At 55.0% G+C, this 19,831-nt stretch overlaps 1 protein-coding gene across 1 annotated transcript in view; it reads right to left on the minus strand.

Annotated features, from left to right (window-relative positions):
- The window catches only part of LPCAT1 (lysophosphatidylcholine acyltransferase 1), a 60,188-nt gene that overhangs the window by 25,156 nt on the left and 15,201 nt on the right, over positions 1–19,831 (minus strand). Inside the window, exons 2-5 of the mRNA XM_030813890.1 lie at positions 13,827–13,969; positions 6,953–7,167; positions 2,280–2,392; positions 841–901 (exon numbers count right to left, since the gene is read on the minus strand). Coding sequence (XP_030669750.1) covers positions 841–901; positions 2,280–2,392; positions 6,953–7,167; positions 13,827–13,969 — 532 coding nt within the window. The remainder of the gene's footprint in view (positions 1–840; positions 902–2,279; positions 2,393–6,952; positions 7,168–13,826; positions 13,970–19,831) is intronic.

Here is a 19,831-nt window from a genome sequence, read left to right on the forward strand (position 1 = left end):
ACTTCCTCGACGCAGCTCCCGTAAATGTCCAGACACTCAGGTTGTGCGGCCTCAGAGGCAGGGCAGCCGGTGCCAGTCCGAGCGAGGTACCCGCTTTTCCACGTGGCTCTGACCCAACCCGGGAGAACAGGTCTGCATGCCCCAGTATGGACACAGGTGATGAAAGCCACTACTTTCTAAAGTAGCCCAAGGGAGATGACAGGATCCAGGTGGACCCTCTGACACGCCCAAGGGTGTGCAGAACTCCAAACAGACTCAGCGCAGGAAGAACAGTGGACTCCGCTGCCTGCTCACTGCCACACTTCCCACGTCAGGGGTGCAGACGCAACACAAGACCCGGGTGACTGCCGCGGGAGAGGCCCAAGTTCACACGCATTTGAGAACCCCCTCCCCAGGGAGAAAGAACACCGTCTAACTAGGGACCTGAGGACCTGGGCATCTGAGGATGGCTTGCAGGGATTTGCACCTGGCATTCCCAGGCGGGTGTGGGGGGTGAGCTGCAGGCCAAGAAGGGTAACCTGAGCCATTCAAAGGCAAGCAGGCCCCTTCTGGACCCAGGACCCCCTTAGCCTGGATCTCAAAACAGAGGCAAACACCTATCTCAACCTCACTGGAAACCACCTGAAACCATAACTTCTCCATCTTCCTGCAGACATGATAATCCTTGACTCACATTCTTATATTTATCTCGTGACTTTTCTTAGGAATACCTCTAAGAACCCCAGCACACAGGATAAAAACAGAAACTGTTCTTATCTACACAGCACATTATTAAAATACATCTCTTTAATATTTTCCTTTTCTCTAAGAGAAAAATAAACAATTAAGAAAACTACATACCAGGTTTGAAGGTAATTAGGCAGGTCCTGTTCGTACAAGTTCCTTCTGGAAAAATCATTATCTGGAAGTGGGAGAAAGAAAAGGATCAGCATTAACCTGTACATAATTATAATTCGGAGCTTACAGAAGCCAGTCTTCACAATATATTTTCTTTGCTGCTGACGTAATTCAGACACTGTGATCATATTCAGTATCTAAATTATTAAAATGCATTATGGAAGCACACACTGATTTCCGCTCTGCTGGTTTTACTAAAGTACAGCAGCAGTGTCAATACACAAACAGCATCTGTCTTCTTCAACTACAGCTCCTGCAAAGCAGGGTAATCGCGGTGCCCACCTCTCAGACACTGTGAGAAACAGGTGCAACTAAATATAACCCACGGTTGACACAACATAAGCACCTCCTGGGGGCGGCACTGATTCTCATCAGGAAGAAGGCGGAGAGGAGAGCAAAGACCCACAATGGCAGTGCCTGGCTGATGGAGCTGAAGGAGGGCTGGGACCCCAGCAATGGGCTGGATGGGCAGGAGAGCCGAGCCCCAGTCAGGCAGCACCTCCACACCGGGGTTTCAATTCCTCCGATTCACACTGGCCTGCTGTAGCAGAAACTGCACTCAAACTCCCAGCCCCATAGGCTGCTTTCAGTTCTGGGTCGCACGAGGTAGACGGACCTCAGGCAGGCCGGCGTGGATCCACCCAGACCTCAGGCAGGCCGGCGTGGGCTCACCCAGACCTCAGGCGGGCCGGTGTGGGTCCACCCAGACCTCAGGCGGGCCGGCGTGGGTTCACTCTGGCAAGCCCAGGGCCAGGCAGGCCAAATGGGTGGGGGAGGAGGCTGCCTGTGCTTGTGGGGGCAGAGCTGGGGCACCCTGGACGTCACAGCCCTCTAAGCGGCTACCCCCAGCCAGACCCTGCAAAGCTTCCTGAGCAATCAGATCCCAGACAGTTCTGTGAAGTTTGTAGCTTCTAATGCTGGCTCAGCTGGAAAGAAGAGAAAGAGCGTTCAAGCTAATGTCGGCCGAGCTGCCGCTACAGCTGGGTTCAGGGCTTCTGAATAATGCCTGGGAACCAGCATACAGACCAGGAAGTTTACTCCAGGACTTTTAGAACCGCCCAACACATAGCAGGCTGACACATCAACTCCGAAATCAGACTGCACCAGGAGGGCGGGTGAGCAATGCTCTGAGTCAGAACTTAGTTCAGAAAAGATGATACAGGAAGCTGAGATGCGTTTGAGAATTATTTTTCTTTACTTTAAATTTCAGGCACTGAAACCAAATGCGCCTGACAGCACCCTCCTGAGTTCATGCACTCACTAGGAGAAGATAATCAGAATCCAGCCCCGGAGGAAGGGCCCCGGTTTCTTTCTCCCCACTCTCGAAGTTCGCATCTTTTGGAATAAAACCACTGAAACACCATCAGGGCTGCGTGCGTTACCTGCGGCCACTTTCCATTTGACTGCGCACGTCTCTTGATTTCTTCTACTGTTTTCCTGCGAGAATCCTGGTCTGACCGGGACACGAACACAGGCCGTATATACCGGATCAGAGCTGGAAAAAAGGAGGGGAGAGGATCACGTGGAATGCACGGCTCCCGCCAGGTAGGGCTGAGGAAAGAGGGGGCTGCTGCATGGCGCCCAGTGGGGCAGAAGCCCCCAGATGCCTTAGGGGCTGTGCCACGGGTGGGCTGTGAGTCCCTGCCTGAGGGAACGGGAACAGCACCCGGGCCTCCCACGTCTGTGACAGCAGGAAGCCCTGTAGCCTCAGTGCCACAAGTAACAAACACCAAGTCCCTGGCACCCACTGAGGACACGGAGCACAGAATGGAGGTCAGTGAAAGACAACCTCCAGGCAGCAGGAAGTCTTTAGTCCCGGTCTTCACAGAGGACAGGGTTGAAGGTGCCAGGTGCCTGGATTGGACCCCGCCCGCCCCCTGTGGGTTGAACTGCGTCCCCTAAAAGACAAGCTGAAGTCCTCACTCCTGGTATCAGGAATGGGACCTCATTTCGAAACAGGTGGTAGCAGATGCTCAAGGTCCCAGATGAGGGTCCCTATGGGAAGAGGAGATGAAGAGGGAGAGAGAAGGCCAATGATGAAGGAGGCCATGGGGGGATGTGGCCACAGCCCCCGCCAGGAGCCAGGAAGGCTGAGGGAGCTTTCAGAAGAGCCCAGTGCGGCCAGCACTTTGTTCTGGCGCTTCTGCTTCTAGACGGTGGGAGAATACATTCCTGTTGTCCTAAGCCACCAGCTTTGTGGTGCTTTGTAGCACAGCCCCAGTTCTAACCATGGCACCCCACAGCCTCCTGGAAGGTGCGGGGTCGGGGTACAAGCAACACCCCGCCATGAAGGCTGGTGCTCAACCAGGGCAACGTGGCCACGGCACCTTTCTGCAAGAGGATTTGAACGTGGAAACATACTTCTTAGAAGAGAAAACTCTGAAGACTTTAAAATGAAACTATCCCTGAGCCGAGCTTCCTTTTTGAGGATGGTGAGCAGGATCCACGCTTGGCACCCCCCAGGCCAACTGAGGGTGTCTCTGACCCTACCACAGGCTCCCAGGCTGCTGCAGGTCAGCCCCACCTCCCCACCCCAGTTCAGTTTCCAGTTTCTTTTTTTAGCGCTTTTATTACTTGTAAGGAGTAGCATTTCATGACTTTTATTCTTTCTTGGAGGTTCATTCCTCCAAGAACGACGAGAAAATTGAAGCCAAAAAAAGAAAATTCCTTCTATCCTGCGGTTGCCTGTTGGGTCTCTGTGGTCTTTCCTACGTCTTGAATCATTTTGCTTTTTCACGATTTCACTACTATTTCATCCTTACTCTGGTTATTTCCAACTCTGCTAAAAAGGATGAAATCGGAAGGAAGGGAAGCATGGCGGAGTCGTCTCGCAGGACGGCGCAGGCGTGAAAGGAAGGAAGGGAAGCATGGCGGAGTCCTCCCGCAGGACGGCACACGCGTGAAAGAAATGGCCCTGACTGCGTGGTCTTTCGGTTCCCACTGTTTTGGCCAAAGCGTCCCATGGTCATCCCAGGGCACACGGGGTCTGGAGATGCCACCCTGCCACCTTCACTATCCTGTCAGCTGGTTTGTTTCATGAACAGAGTAGAGATTTCAGAAGTTGTCTATAACGGCAAAGAACAGAACAGAACAGTGACATGGGGGCGTTTCACACTCAGATGGGTCCCAGGGTAAATGTGGGGGGTGCAGGGGGAGGACTCTGTATCCGAGCGAAGTCTTGGGCCGTGCGTCTTCAGGTGAGTTGCCCGGTGTGCGTTTCACACTGAGAACTGGGCGGTGAGGTCAGCAAGGAGATGCAGCTCCGCCCCGGGAGCCCTGAGGAGGGAAGGGTGTCACCACGCCGTGTGCACAGCCACACTGGGACTGGAGCATTTTGCCAGCAAGAAGGTGACAGCGTTCTGCCGTCTTTTGGGCATTTGAGCCTCAAACTTTCCTTGACAAGTCTGTAAATGGATGGTGCAGATATGAAGGTCACTGAAAGGAAAGTAAGAATGTGAAAAGGAAAAAATCCACCTGGTTGATCACTCTAATTGGTATTGATACATTAAAAATGAAAATATTTTGAACATTTTCAACATTCATCTCTTCAACAAAGTTGTGAGCTGTCAAAGGGTCCACGAGAGGAACCAGAATTCACCACAAGCTGGGACCTGGGAGACGTCTCTGAGCTGGGACCAGGGGAGACGTCTCTGAGCTGGGACCAGGGGAGACGTCTCTGAGCTGGAAACCAGGGAGACGTCTCTGAGCTGGGACCAGGGGAGGCGTCTCTGAGCTCCCGAATCAGAGGGTGCTCCAGGTGTGCAGTAGAGGAGTCATCAGCCACGCCCCAGGACGATGGCCCTTTCAGGCCAGGACAGCAGAGAGCAAAATGTGGTTCCTGCTAAGTCTGAATTCTAATGAAAATTTCTGACGAGCTTGTTTGTCACTATCCTTTCCCTCGCAGGTCCGTGGATTATCTCTGAAATGACAAGAAACACACAGGGCTCCACGAGGGCCCTGCACACAGCAGCAGGGCTGTGGCCATTCTTCCTGCTGCGCCGAGATGAAGGTCAGTGCTGGGTCACCTGGGTTGGTCCGGAAGAGGTGGAATCCCGGGCCTCTAGAAAGATGGGACTACAACGTCCAGCGTCACTGCACCAAACACTCCTTCGTGCTGGCGATCTCCACAGGGAGGCACCAAGGGGCACAGGGAGAGCCCGGCCAACGCTCAGGTTCACTCTGGGTGGGCCAGCCCCCCGTCCAAGGACCCCTGCAGCTGCAAGGGTGCCTGGGCACACGGCTCCACAATCCCCCTCCCTGAGCAGATGATAACAACCATGGGCCTTTGCCACGGTGGGGGCGCAAACGTGGTTTCCTGGGTATGCCGGAACCACAGGATGCAAAGGGTGCTGAGTGGAGCTGGGGCTGCCCCATGAGCCTGTGGAGCTTGCAGAGCGGGGAAACCTGCGTGTGAGAGCCAAGGCCATCACTCAGATGGTGCCTGCAGTCCACTCTCGCCTCCAGTGCCAGCCTGTCCAGCCTCCTCCAGGCTTCCCCAGCCAGCTGAGTGCAGCGAGCCCTCCAGTCCCACCAAGGACCATCCCCAATTTCCAAGCCTGACCCAGGCAGACTCAGGCCACCCACAACTGCCCAGCTGCAGGCACAGTCTGGACACCCTCCAGCTGCTGCAGGCCCAATCCCCCATGGGCTGTGCCGGGGTTCCTCACCCCACTTCCAGCCTTCCTATCCCAGCTGTGGCCGCCACCCTCAGTGGTCAGCACCACAGAATGTGTCCCCACCCAGTCCATACTGAATATGTCCCCCCAGATATTCTCTAGAAAACTGTCACATGAATGCTAACGTTAGGTGCTGCATGGAAACAGAGCTGGCAGGAGCGCCCAGGTGAGGGCCCCGGCCGCAGGTGACGCCCCTCCTCCCGGCAGCTCCTTCCCTCAGCACCGCCCACTGCCAACCCAGGACCCGCTGTGCCCCAGAACGTGCTGTGCTGTGCTGACGGCGCCTGTGAAGGAAGCACAGGGACAGAACAGGCCCAGCTGCCCTGAAGAGCACCGAAGACAGAGCTCTGGCAGGTCAGGGCTGCGCACAGGTGGGTGAGGGGCCACGCAGGGCTCCAGGGCTCCCTACAGTCCTCGCAGAGCAGTGGGTCCATGGGATGCCGCCCCCAAAGATGGGTCCACATGCTGACCCTGGAACCTGTGAATGGGGCCTTATTTGGAAAAAGGTTTTTACAGAGGTAACTCGTTAAGGATCTGAAGACAAGAGCATCCTGGATCACCCAATGACTGGTCCTTATAAGAGACACACGGAGGAGACACTTGGAGGGAGCCAGGCCAGTTGCCCACTGAGGCAGAGTCAGAGCGATGCAGCCACAGCCCAGGATCGCCTGCAGCCCCCAGAGGAGGAAGAGGCAGGAAGGGGCCCCACAGGGCCTTCGGCCCAGAGACGCCTTGATTTTGAACATCTGGTCACCAGATGACGAGAGGGTGAATCTCTGCTGCAGTGAGTCCCCGGCTTTGGGGAGGGGTCACGGCAGCACCAGGTGCTCAGGCCCCTGGGTTCACGGCACAGCCCCGGTGCATGGGCAGCCCTGCCGACCTGCTCCCAAAGACTTCCAGAACTGCCATCTGATAAAGGTGAGCCACCCTTGCCAAGCAGACCTGGAGCAAGCACTGTAGCCTGTTATGATAGTGAGGGAACTCAGGTACCAATAAAAATAACAATTACAACAACGAAAATTACACAGGAAACCACAACACAGAAAATGGGGCACAAGGCCAATATGCCCGGCGGTGGGGGCTCGATCACTTCCAGCAGCGTGGGGGGGGTCCCTCACTCCCGGCAGGGGGGTCTCACTCATTTCCAGCAAGTGGGGGTCCCTCATTCCTAGCAGGGAAGGGATCTCTCATTCCCAGAAGGGGGGGTCCCTCAAAACCAGCAGGGAGTCCCTCACTCCGAGCAGCAGAGGGGGTCTCATTCCCAACAGAGGGGGGACCCTCACTCCCAGCAGGAGGGGAATCTCTTATTCTCAGCGGCAGGGGGATCTCATTCCCAGTAGGGCAGGGTCCCTCACTCCCAGCAGGGGTGTCTCACTCACTTCCCCAGATCGGGATGTCTCTGCTCTCTGCCTTCATCACGATGGAGGACATCGTCATGGTCACAGGGATGGCGTCGAAGTAGGACGAGTGAGGCGCGAGCGTGAGGATGGCCGCCTCGGTGGGCAGCGCCTGCCGCCCCTTCACGGCCACCCGGTGGAAGCCGCCGGCGAACCACATGGTACGCATGATGGCCTTCAGCAGGAAGTCCACGACCCTGCAAAAGAGGGCGCTGCGTCACGTGGGCACACGGGCACGGGTCCGCGGTCTCGGAGGCTGCGTGAGGCACAGGGGCGGTCCTACGGGAGGGCCCTCCAGGGCGCGGTCCAGGCCACGGGCCTCCTGTGGTCGCCACCGCTGGGACATCTGCTTGAGGGAAGAAGAGGCGCCGCGCCTTCCTGGCCTCCGCCTGTGTCCTCACTGGCTGCGCTCTCACCTATGAAGGAGGCCGCGGAGCCCTGTGTGGTCACGGCCACGTGACAGGCAGCGCTAAGACAACATGAGACTCCGGAACACAGACAGCCCAAGTCCCAGGCCAGAAGACCTCCGGACCTTCATGTTAGCAACTTATTTATCAGCATCCTATCATTTTGAAATGGGAAAAACATTAAAACACCTAAAACATATATCGAAATATGGAGGGGGCTCAGAGCTGAGGGCGGAAGCTGAGACCTGCGTGCGAACTTCCCCATCTCATCTCCACAGGAAGCCTGGGGTTCCCACAACCAGGCGTTGTGTTATTACAGTGAGCTGTTTCTAGAAGAAATTAGATGGCCAATAAATTTGGAAAATAAAGTAAAAATCAGCCTAGGTTAACTGAATTTGTGTACCCTCTCTTTTTAAAATAGGTACAAATTTAGCCTTTTAAACGTGCATATTCTCTTTCATATGAGGCTAGAGATTAGGCTGTTATTCCGCATATCAGGGAATTGACACGTGGCAGATGGCCACGGTGTGTGAGACGCCACAGGCCACGCACACAGAGAACATGATTCAGCCTCATGAAAAGCCACGTTTCTCTTGGCCACTGGGTTAAGTGGGCGATCACACTGGGTAAAACTACTGCACAGAGAAACAAGAGCCTGAAGCCTTACTGGATTCACATTCCCCTGGGATGGATGATCCCCTCTCAGAAGACTTCCAGGACGGGTCCCCATGGATCTGAGCCAAGGCAGTCACTAGGAGAGCACAGAGCCTCTCGCGGGGCCACCTTGGAATGGCCTTTGTGTATACGGACGATAAACAATGGTGTAGTTACACATGAAGACGCTGGGGACCAACCCAGAATGCTGCTTTTCTAGAGGAGGGGGGATCACACAGGCGTGCATTTCTTCACCACCTGTTCGGGTGCACATTTAAAAATGTACTTTTCTGGCCAGGCATGATGGCTCACGCCTGTAATCCCAGCACTTTGGGAGGCCAAGGGAGGTGGATCACTTGAGGTCAGGAGCTCAAGACCAGCCTGGCCAACATGGTGAAACCCTGTCTCTACTAAAAATACAAAAATTAGCTGGGCGTGGTGGCGTGCGTCTGTAATCCCAGCCACTCAGGAGGCTGAGAGAGGAGAACTGCTTGAACCCAAGGGGCAGAGGTTGCAGTGAGCCGAGATTGCGCCACTGCACTCCAGCCTGGGCAACAGAGTGAGATTCCATCTCAAGAAAACTAATCTAAACTAAAAAATAAAGATGTACTCTTCTGTACGCATGTTATTTTCCACACACACAAAAAAAGTACAAAAACAAATGCCAACAGACAGCGATTGATGCCTAAGATGGAAGAAACAAGGCAGCGGAGGAGGGAGAAGTGAGGCTGCGGAGGAGGCTGCAGCGGGCACAGGAGCCGGTCCTGGGCAGGCTCAGCTGCAGAGGAGGCTGCGGCGGGCACAGGAGCCAGTCCCGGGCAGGTTCAGCTGCAGAGGAGGCTGCGGCGGGCACAGGAGCCGGTCCCGGGCAGGTTCAGGGGCAGGAGAGAGGACAGCAGGAAAAAAGAGATTAAAACCCGGGCAGCCCTTGGAGGAACACACCTGCCAGCCCCCAAATCGAATTGCAGGGACAGACAGTGCTCAGGGGAAATGTACTGGGTGTCAGGGCAGGGAAAAAGCAGCTTCAGCTCTTCTCTAAAGATCTTGGAGGAATTTTATACCCAAACTATCCACATGTGAAAACCTGGACTGCTGGCATGGATGACAGCCTCAGAGAAAAGCTCCGCTCGCTCTGGGGTTGGGGACCCAGTACCCACTCACCCCAGGGCAAAGGGAGCCAGCACAAGCCCAAGGTGCTCAGGTGCCTTGGCGGCCTGTTCCCAGGGGAATGTGAATCAGGAGACGGATCTATCTGCACACACAGGAGTGGGGATCTCCATCAGCACCCGCGGGAAATCCACTCCGTCCTACCGTCCTCTCACGGACGACACCCAAGAATCCTGAGACGTGAGCAGAGCAGCTGCGTGGCAGAGAAGCCGAAGACTGACCCCAAGGAGACAGAAAGGGTGGGCAACAGAAGAGGGGCGCAAAACATCCACCACGCTCGCCAAGATAGTCAGGAAGAACAGGGTGCTGAGGAGCATCAGAGAACAAGAGAACACTCTCAGAAACCAAGACTCTCACTGTGGAGACAAGCAACGCACAGGAAAGCCTGGGAAATGAGGAGGGGGAAATCTCCCAGAACATGCAGGGGGAAAAGGAGGAAGGCCGCTGAGGCCTGCATCTCTTCAACCCAGCTGGCGTGTGGAGGTGGCCGAGGGAGGCCCACATGTCTAAGCGTGAGGGGCAGGCGCAGGCCCCGGCTCTGCAGGTTCCAAATGTTCTGCCGTGAGCAGAGGCAAGAGGCGGAGCAGAGCCGGCCCTGGAGAGGACCTATACACATGTACACAGCCCGAGTATATATGACATCGCTCTCATATATACTCATACACACATGCACACACACACTCATACATATGTACACACATATACTCTCATACACATATGTACACCATACATATGTGGACACCTGTACACGTACACTTGCATATATACACACATACACACATGTACACAGAGACACATGTACACAGAGACACAGGTGGCAGGAGCTGCTGGCTTCTGGGAGACCAGATAAAGTGGTTCGATGCTGAAGTTCAAGCTCCAACCTCCAGGCCAACGTACGGGGAGTACTAGAGTCATCACGGGGATGGCATCCCCAAACTTGGGAACGGGTGTTCCCACACAGAGCATTCAGGAAAGGGCACCATCCATCTGAACCGTCCAGTCAGCCAAGGGGCAGCCCCTGGAGGACCTGGCCCAGCTCAGGACTTGGCCCGTGGTCAAGGATTCAGCGCCAGATGGTCGGGTTTTGCAAAACGATGCTACGGTTTTTACAACACTGTGTGTTGAAAGTAACTTAAAATAGTGCCTTTTGCGAAACTGTGTCATTCTTTCACTGAAAGCCTAAGATTTTTATTTTAGGAAGGTTTGAATGACACTAACTTACATTCAGCAAAAATGCCTTAATTCAACATCAATCTATTCAAAACTGCAGAGCAGTGCGATAACGTGAGCCAACTTAAGTCCCAAACCGACTACGTAATTATTATTCAGCGGTACACTCTGAATCTGCTATTTCAAATCCAGTTTTTTCCTGATCCCTTGCGTCCCTAACTACGGTGCTTTTGTGACTAGGTTTCCCCTTGGGGAGTTCAGAATTCAAGGTTTGTTCTCTCTTCTGTTTCCCTTCAAGCACCAAGCCAAGCCCAGGACTGTGCACCAAGGGAGCTTTCATCAGTGCTGCTGAAGGAGACGCCAGGGGCTCCGGGGCTGGGAGGGTGGGATTCAATGCCAGGCAGCACGGGCAGCTTGAGTGCCCACAAGCATCCGTGCATACTCTCGCACGTGCATACATGTTCACCTGTACACACACATGCACACATTCACACACATACACAGACATCGCTCTCATATATACTCATACACACATGCACACACACACTCATATGTACACACATATACTCTCACACACATGTACATACATCATACATATGTGGACACCTGTACACACGTACACTTGCACATATACACACATACACACGTACACAGAGACACAACACATACACGTGTACATACTGTCATACACATACATGTATGTGCACACGATAGACATCCATACATACACACATATATACATGCACTCACATGTACACACATGCAACACACACAGGTACACAACACACACATATACACATGTACACACTCTCATACACACACATACTTGCACCGGCGGCTCACATACACACATACACAAATGCAACCACACACCTATGCACATGTACCTACTCTCGTGCATGCACATACACACGTATGCACACTCACATGTGCATATGTACATACACACACGCGTGTACACTCTCACACACACCCTCTCTGCACACATACACAGAATGATACACAGTGAGTCTCCACAGATCCAGATGCCCAAAGATCTCATGAAGCAGAGGTGACAGAAATCCCAACGTGTCACTTCACGGGACACTTGACACGTGCATGAGATGTACATATGAAGCGTCTCTGAAGTGCAGCTGCTAGAATAAGAGTCCGTCGTGGTCCATATATCGCCTGATGAAGCCAAGTCAATTATTCACAGACAAGAAAAGCCACCAGGGTTAGCACGGGGAAACGGAAAATTGCCCCAAGCCATCTACTTTGAGAAGTGAGAGCCTGTGCTCGCACGGGGTTCCTGCTTCCCGAGATAGAACAGAGGAGGCGGGGAGCTCGGCCCAACAAGGACACGGGGAGTAAGAGAAAGGGTGCCAGGAAAGCACCGTGAAGCCATTGCTACCCACAGCACCACATTCAGCCAGGTCACCTGCAGCCTGCTTCACACTACAGAACCCCCACTTTTCAGCTGTGGCTTCTCAGCTCAGCAAAACGGAAAGCCTGACTTTGATTTGGCCTTGATTTACTTTGCTTGGTTATCAATTTCATACCCAATTCCTATTTTATGGTTAAAACATTTCAAAAACAAACCTCACGATAAAGCATAAGAGAATTTTAAAAATCTAGAAAGGCAAAATGAAGAACCAAAGCCAGTGATGATCCCGTTGCCCCTAAAGAACCCAGGCTGCCCCGGGTTACCACTACCCAGCGAGCAGCAGGGCCCAGAGTGAGGGACCCCCTATGCCCAGGCTGCCCTCAACTACGACTGCACCATGTCTGCACGCAACGGTGCGGCAAACCCGGGACCCTAAGTGGCCGTCTTCCCCCTGCACCTAACTGCGTGTCTGAGTGTGGCCCTGGGTATCGAGGAGAACCGAAGCTCAGGCAGATGTCAGCTCCCATCAGCCTCTTGGCCGTGAAAACTTTGCTGTACATACAGCCCAGAGATCAGACACCTTCCAGAGAAAGGAGGGGCCTGGGCATGCCCACTACACCTGTCGGGGGCCAGGCAGTGAGTGCATTAGGCTCTACAGCCACACGGCCTGTGTCCCAACCACTTGGCCTGACTTCCCCCCAATGCAGCCCTGAACATCACGCAGGCCAGTGGGCGTGCCCGTGATCCAGTAAAACTTTATTTATAGTCAGGCAGCAGCCTCCAATTAACTACTAATATTCCTGTTTTTGAATAAAAGATTCAGGGAGCCCCTTCAGGATGATGAGAGACGTTAACAATACGTGGAAGGGTTGTCAGAGCTGTGGTTATAGGACATGAGTGATAACTTTTAAGATACTGAAAATATTTATCAAAGTATTTATGATATCTCAACATTTTCATTTGCTAATGGCAGATACTTTCAGTGAAAGCACAGCTTTAGGAATTTAAACGAAACAAGAAAATATTGTGAATCAGTTTAATTTTTTGTGGTCTCTTTTGGATCTTTAGTTTAGATGTATTCCTCATCAGATAGGTGTGCTTTATTTATATTCCGTGCTTAAAAGCCAGGAAAAGTTTAGGTCCACAAAGCAAGGGAAAGACGGCCCTGGAGGGGTGGTGCCAGCAGGCAGCAGGCCAGGCCAACGTTGGCTGACATGCAGTCTCGGAGGGCGGGGGAGGACCGAGCCTCCTGTCCGAAGGCAGGGCTGGGCCTGGCTCCAGCCAGTTGCTGGCCCTGGGGAGCAGGCCCACTGGCCAGAGCTTCTGCTTTTCCAAGACTGGCCAGAAATGGGGATTTTGATGTCAAGTCACTGGACTTTTATGATGCAGCAACCTGTTCCCACTTAGCCCACTTTTAATAAGACCAGGTTGGCAGGAGATGCCACAGCGGCTACCTGCCCCGAGCAGCCGTTCCTCTCATTGCTACTGCTCTTACATCTGGAAGACGGCCCCTCCCGGGCCCACGGCACCCGCACTAGGTCCAGCTGCCTCTGCATGGGGGCCACTGAGGCAGGGACCTCCCTAGGCAGGGGGCCTGTGTCACTGTGGTGCCCTGTCACTGCAGCCCAAGAGGCTGTCCACTCACAGCCTGAGGGTCTGGGGGAGGCCACCATGGGCAGGGCCAGAGCTGAGGCGGGAGGGGCAAGGGGGCTGGCAGTCACAAAGCCAGGAGAGGGTGCCCAGAAGTCTGACTTTCGTCAGCAACAGGGAGCCCTGGCAGGTTCGGGAGCAGAGAAGGCCACGGTGTTGGGGGGTCTCTGTGCTCAAGGATGTGGAACAATGGCCACACATCCTGCAGAGCCCTGGAAAGTGAAGCCTCAGAGCAGGACTGTGGCGGAGGTGTGGAAGACGGAGGCAGCGGGGAGGTGGCCGAGTCCCCGCTGGCAGGGGGCAGCCCTGGTGGACGCTGGGCTCAGAAGGGAAGGACGGATGGGCTAGGGTGGAGAGACACAACCCCACTGTGAGATGGGTTCCCACTGTTTGGCCGCGTGACCCCCCCCCAGGAGGAGAGCACAGCACACGCGCAACTTACTTCCTCCACAGGGCCAGGGGCTGCTCGGGTTCCTTCTCCGCAGAGCCCAGGGATGCGACCAGTGCGAGGGGCCAGGCCAGCAGCATCATGGCGGCGGCAACCAGGAGCCGGACCGGGAAGAGCGTCAGTGTCATGAGGGCCACCTGCGGACAGAGGGGGGCGTTATCCAGAGAATCCATGTAGGACACCAGGCAGCTCCCCACCCGGCAGAGGCCAGCCCAGGGAGACAGCGTGCCCCGCAGAGTGGAGAGCTGGGGAGGGGCTGCAGCCGGCACACAGCTGACCAAGGCTGACCAGCACTGACCGAGGCTGACCAAGGCTGACCACTGCTGACCAGCGCTGACCAAGGCTGACCAACATTGACTGGCCCTGACCAAGGCTGACCGGTGCTGATGCTGACCAGCCCTCACCATGGCTGTGGACACTGACCAGTGCTGACTGACATGCTCCACGCCCACTGCCCGCCTCCTGCCTCCTTACTGGAGCCGCCATGCGAGTGGCTTGGGAACGACACAGTGGAGCTTCCTCCTGCAAATTCAAGGGCCACTCTGACCCACAGTACACAACCCCAGGCAGCTCCACCCACCAGGACGCACCCCCAGGCAGCTCCACCCCCCAGGATGCACCCCCAGGCAGCTCTGCCCCCCACGACACACCCCCAGGCATCTCCACCCCCCAGGACGCACCCCCAGGCAGCTCCGCCCCCCAGGACGCACCCCCAGCCCCACAGGCCTCACTCAGCAGTTTCCCCTGAAATCCTTTATGTGGACATGAGAGTGCATACGCCACCCTAGACAGGTGTTGGTGACGTGGGGAGGTAGCTGGCCTGGAGTTTGCAAGGTTGGACCTCAAACCACAGAGAAGACGGCAGAATGAAGGTGTGACTTTCCAGCCAATGGAAGACCCGGCGCAGGAGAGTGGACTGGCAGGAGGGCAGGGGTGCAGGTCAATATGGGGGCTCAGGAAGGCCCCCCAAGCCAGGACAGGCCCCCACGCCAGGGCAGGCCGAGGCTGCAGGATCCCAGGCAGCCCAGGGTCCGAGGATGGAGGTCCCTCTGGGAGGCGGACAGGACTCCGTGCAGAGGAGCCAGAGGCTTTAGGTGAGGGGAAACACCAGTCCTGAGGTGCAGGTTTTGTGCAGAGACAGAAAAGACCCAGGAGACACAGATGGCAGTTGGCTCCCCAAGCAGCAGCCATCCCTAATTTCTGATGCCTGTCATGAGAGCGCTCTCACTCTGTTTCCTTGGTTTGTCCCTAGATTCTTTTGGGTTCTCAATGGAGACAAGCATAGCCCAAGAGAAACATGCCTGCCACATGCGTCATTTTAAGTTTTCGAGTGGCCACATTTAAAGGGAATGACAATTTAATATATAGCTCATTTTGCCTGGTATATCTGAAATACCATTTCAACACGTACTCAACATAGAAGTTGCTACTGGCTAGTTTGCATTTTCTCACGCTGCCTTGGATGTGCAGTGCGCATTTCACTCTCACGGCTTTATGCCACCCGTGTCTCTCACCCTGACCACCAGTGGTCAGGTCAGCCTGTCGGGTACGCAGATCTAGACGATGTTTGGTTTGCAAGAGATGACGACCTCTAATGTGCCTCTCCTTCCCCGCTTCTGGGGGCTGCTCCTCACCCCAGCTGGGTCCCCGCTTCAGCATCACGCTCGCTGCACCAAGCAACCACAAATCTGTTATCCTGCCATTGGTGACGATTGTCACTGTTCAACATCGTGTTACTGGCGTTCAGCAAACGTTCTTTACTGCTGAGAAACCTTCCCAGGCCTCATCCTCCATGAGTTTTGTTTTGCTTTAAATCATGAATGGGTGCTGAGCTTTATCAGAGGTGCTTCCTGCATCTGTGGGGAGAGCCATGCGCTGTTTCCCACTTTAATCCACTAACGTGATGCCTCACAGCCACGGTCTCTCTAATATTGAAAACTAGCTTCAGCGCTGTGCAGCTACCTGTTAGGATCATTTTTTAAAAGGAATTGCTAGGTCTGTTGGCTAACATGCTTGGGACTGTCACCAGCTGTTAAGTAAGACGCGCCTGTCACTTCCTCCCAGCGGCTTCCTGGTGTGGTCGCCCTATGAAACCAGCGTGCGGCCATGCCCACCAGCAGCTCCTGACTGCTGCTTCACTGTTTCCAACCCTACTGTTTAGAGTCCCTCTTTTTTCTTGGGTTGAGTTCACTGTCTTTGTCAATGAGGAAGTCTCTTCCTGGAAGCTTTTGGCATATTTTTCCCTCCCGCTACCAAGGTCTCCTCCCAGCTGCCTTTAAGATAACTGAGTCAAGTTGCCCACCACACTCTCCTTGGGTTTACACCAAGCCTGCTCTCTGGTTTCACTTCTAATGTTACCTGTGTCTGCCAAAACTTCTAAACCTACGTTGCCAGATATTTTTCTATTTTATCAATCTTTTTACAGAACCATTTCAGATTTGTTCACTCTCAGTTGTGACCTAATCATATTAATTTTGGCTCTTATTAGTTCCTCTTTCTTCTGCTTTGAATTTAGTCAAATATTCTTTTCAACTTTTTGAGGGAAAACCCCACATCGTTATTTTCAGAAATACCTTATTTCCTGATATTCACATTTAGAACACAGCTCCCCCTAAGGACCACCTCAATTTAATTCCACAAGTCTAAGGGGCAGCCTTTTCCTTTATTTGTAAAATTTAGTTTTAAATATTTCGTCCGTTCCCATCTACTGTTACTGTTTCATATTTTGTTGCAGTGGAGGAGAGCGCAGCGGAGGAGACCGTCGCCTCGGCCTTCAGCCTCCCTGGTCCCGGGGCTCCAGGGCCACTGGCTGGGAAGAGGCCACTCTGGGGCGCACAAGCCTGGCTCTGCTGTTAAAGCTGACAGCTGGGCCAGGCATGGAGGCTCACATCTGTAATCCCAGCACTTTGGGAGGCCAAGGCGGGAGGATCACCTGAGGTCGGGAGTTCGAGACCAGCCTGACCAACATGGAGAAACCCCATCTCTACTAAAAATACAAAAGTAGCCGGGCGTGGTGGTGCATGCCTGTAATCCCAGCTACTCTGGAGGCTGAGGCAGGAGAATCACTTGGACTCGGGAGGCGGAGGTTGTGGTGAGCTGAGATCGCGCCATTGCGCTCCAGCCTGGGGAACAAGAGCGAAACTCCGTCCTCCCAAAAAAAAAAAAACAAAAGCCGACAGTAAGTTACTGGGTAAGTTTCTTCTTCCCGTAAATTGTTCTTAGAACCTGTTGCCTCCCCGTGCAGACGCCATGAAGTAGTGATAACCAGCACTAAGAGAAGTCTCAGGAAGTTCCCCACTGTGACCTGCGGCCATGGCAGCCTCTGCCCACAGTCTGCTTCACTCCACCTCTGGCGCTGCAGCCAATTCTGCTACAACACTGCTTCCACCACAGAGAGTGGAATAAAATCACAGTAACCCATGGTGTTCCTGAAACAGCACCGACTGCCAGGCCATTCCATATGGGACAGCCCACTGCGAAAGGCTCCGGGGCTGGGGGAGCAGCGCCCCATCCCCAAACAATATGGGGCATGAATGAGCCCTGGATGGGGGGAGGCCCCACCTGCATCCCGGATAGTCAGGCTGCTGGTTCCTTAGCACATGGGGTTCGCTGGGCCAGCCAGTGGGGGAATGCACTGTGTGACCATGTGACCCTCGGCCCATGCACCCCCGCGCCTGCTCCTGCGCACATAGGGAAGACTGGGCAACCACCTGAGCCTCTGCTTATACATCCCTGCACCTGCTCCTTCATGCACAGATTAGACTGCCTCACCACCTGACCCTCGCCCCACACACCCATGCATCCATGCACCTGCTGCTTCGTGCACGGGGAGGACTGTGTGAACAAGTGACCCTCTGTACCAGCTCCTTCCTGTATGGGAAAGAATGCCTGACCACGTGACCCTCCCCACCCATCAGTGCACCTGCTCCTCTTGGTGTCCCAGAAGACTGCGTGACCATGTGACCCTCAGCCCACGCATCCTTGTGCCTGCTCGTGGTGCACCAGGGAATGCGGCCCGTGCTTCTGAGCTTAGCGGTAGCAAGGAGAGGGGCCTGTGGGCCACAGGTGCAATCGCTGACCCTCGGCAAACAGGGCTGATGAGTGGAGGGTGGAGAGGGAACATGGCCAGGGAGGAGCTCCCCAGGCCTCCAGCAGATGGGGATGGTGTGGCTCTGCTCTGCAGTGCTGTGAAAACTGCTTGGAGAGGGGCCTCTGGGAGCCCTGGGTAGGAGGAGCAGCAGTGCTCATGGTGAAGAGCTGGGCATCTCCACCGCTCTGCCTTCACTTCGCCCAGCTCTGGGCCTGTGCGCTCTTTCTCTGCCAGGCTCGGCCCGCCCACAGGAGCCAGGAGCCCTCACCGAGGAGAACAGGACTTGGGTGACTGCTGTGGCTCCTACCAGAAGCTTCTATGACCCTGCACCTTCTGCCCACCTGTCTCCTCCACAGGCCCCACCCCTGCGTCCAGCCTCAGGCCCACCCATTGGGATCCCTCCATTCCTCATGCCCCCACGCCGTGGTGCAGATGGGTCTGGATGGACTCTAGCCCCCTGGGAGATGCCAGTATGGCAGAGCTGCAGAGAGTGAAGCTGGCTGGGGCAGCTGCGGCAGCCAAGCCCCTCAGCGCTGGTGGGGGTGGCCAAGGGAGGTGCTGGGTAGGCAAAGAAATTCTTAGAAAATCCTGGCTAGACCAGAAACTCCCAGAACAAAGGCCCTCTAAGGAAAGGGGCCTGGCCGTGCGGTCTCCCAGGCAGCGTCGCTGGAGACTCAGGTCGCTAAAGTGGAGGCACCGGGCACAGCCATTCCTCCCCGAGACAGCCTTGCAGTGTCCACTGAGAGCAAGCGTGCGTTTACAGACCTGCAGCCACAGGGACACCTGGCAGAGAGGGCAGGTGTCTCTTCTGCTCACCCAAGCAAGGCCCAGCACCCTGGCTCAGAGGCTTCCACAGAAGCCCCCTTGGCACCTTCACCAGAGGCAGCAGGGGCAGCAAGCGGAACCAAGACATCACCGCAAGTCGCAGACAGGGATAAGCGGGCTGCCGCATGGACAAGGCGGGCAGCCATGGGGAGCCGGAGCAGCCTCCAGGCAGTGTGGCCAGAGGCTGAATGCGGGGAGGGGGAGGGACTCGGAGAGGAGAACACGGACCACGCTCCTGGTCACCATAGGTCAGGCCTCCACGCGGCAGCCAACTGGGGAGGACACTGGACGCCTGCAGACGCTGAGACCTGCAACCTGGCGCTCCCAAGACAAGCTGTTGATGGCTGTGGACCGGCTGTCACCATAGGACCCTGATCACCCTGAGAAATGCCAGTTGGAGGAGGCAATATGGTCACCCTGTATGTGAGCCATAAGTGAGGGTTTATAGCATAATCCTAATGGGGAACTTTGTCTGAAGTCTGAGGCTGAGTTACTTAAACTATTTGAAAGTTGGCTATGATAAACCAAGGTGTCCAGGCAGTGACCTGCCCACACGCATGGAGAGCTTTGGTGCAGACTGCGGCCGCTAAATGCCACTTCCCAGCAGAAGGCCCAGGGCTCCTCAGCCAGGCTTGCTCCAGGTCACGCGTGGGAAATGCAGAGATGAAGATGCGACAGCACGGCACGGCCCACATCAGGGAAGCTGGCAGGGGCCGGGCGCGGGGGCTCACGCCTGCAGTCCCAGGAGCATGGCGCAGCCCAAATCAAGGAAGCTGGCAGAGGCTCACATCCTGAGGGCTGGCTCGAGGCCTACCCAGCTCACACACACCCACGTGACAGGGGTCCAGCAGCAGCCAATGCCAAGCCTGGTGCAGGAGTAGCACAGCAGACCAGTGGGGAATGACCCTCTCTAGGTCTAGATGCAACCACCTGCTTCCAGAAAACCCTAACGACAACAAGGAGATGCAATCAATCAGAAAATGCAGAGAACTCCACAAAACACAGCCCAAATCCATTGCAGCAAACAAGGAGGAGCTGGAGGACCCTCCTGATCCACAGGCACCAGAGGCCCGAGGGAGCTCGT

This window comes from Nomascus leucogenys, chromosome 6 (assembly GCF_006542625.1).
Source record: "Nomascus leucogenys isolate Asia chromosome 6, Asia_NLE_v1, whole genome shotgun sequence".
NCBI classification, from domain to species: Eukaryota; Metazoa; Chordata; class Mammalia; order Primates; family Hylobatidae; genus Nomascus; species Nomascus leucogenys.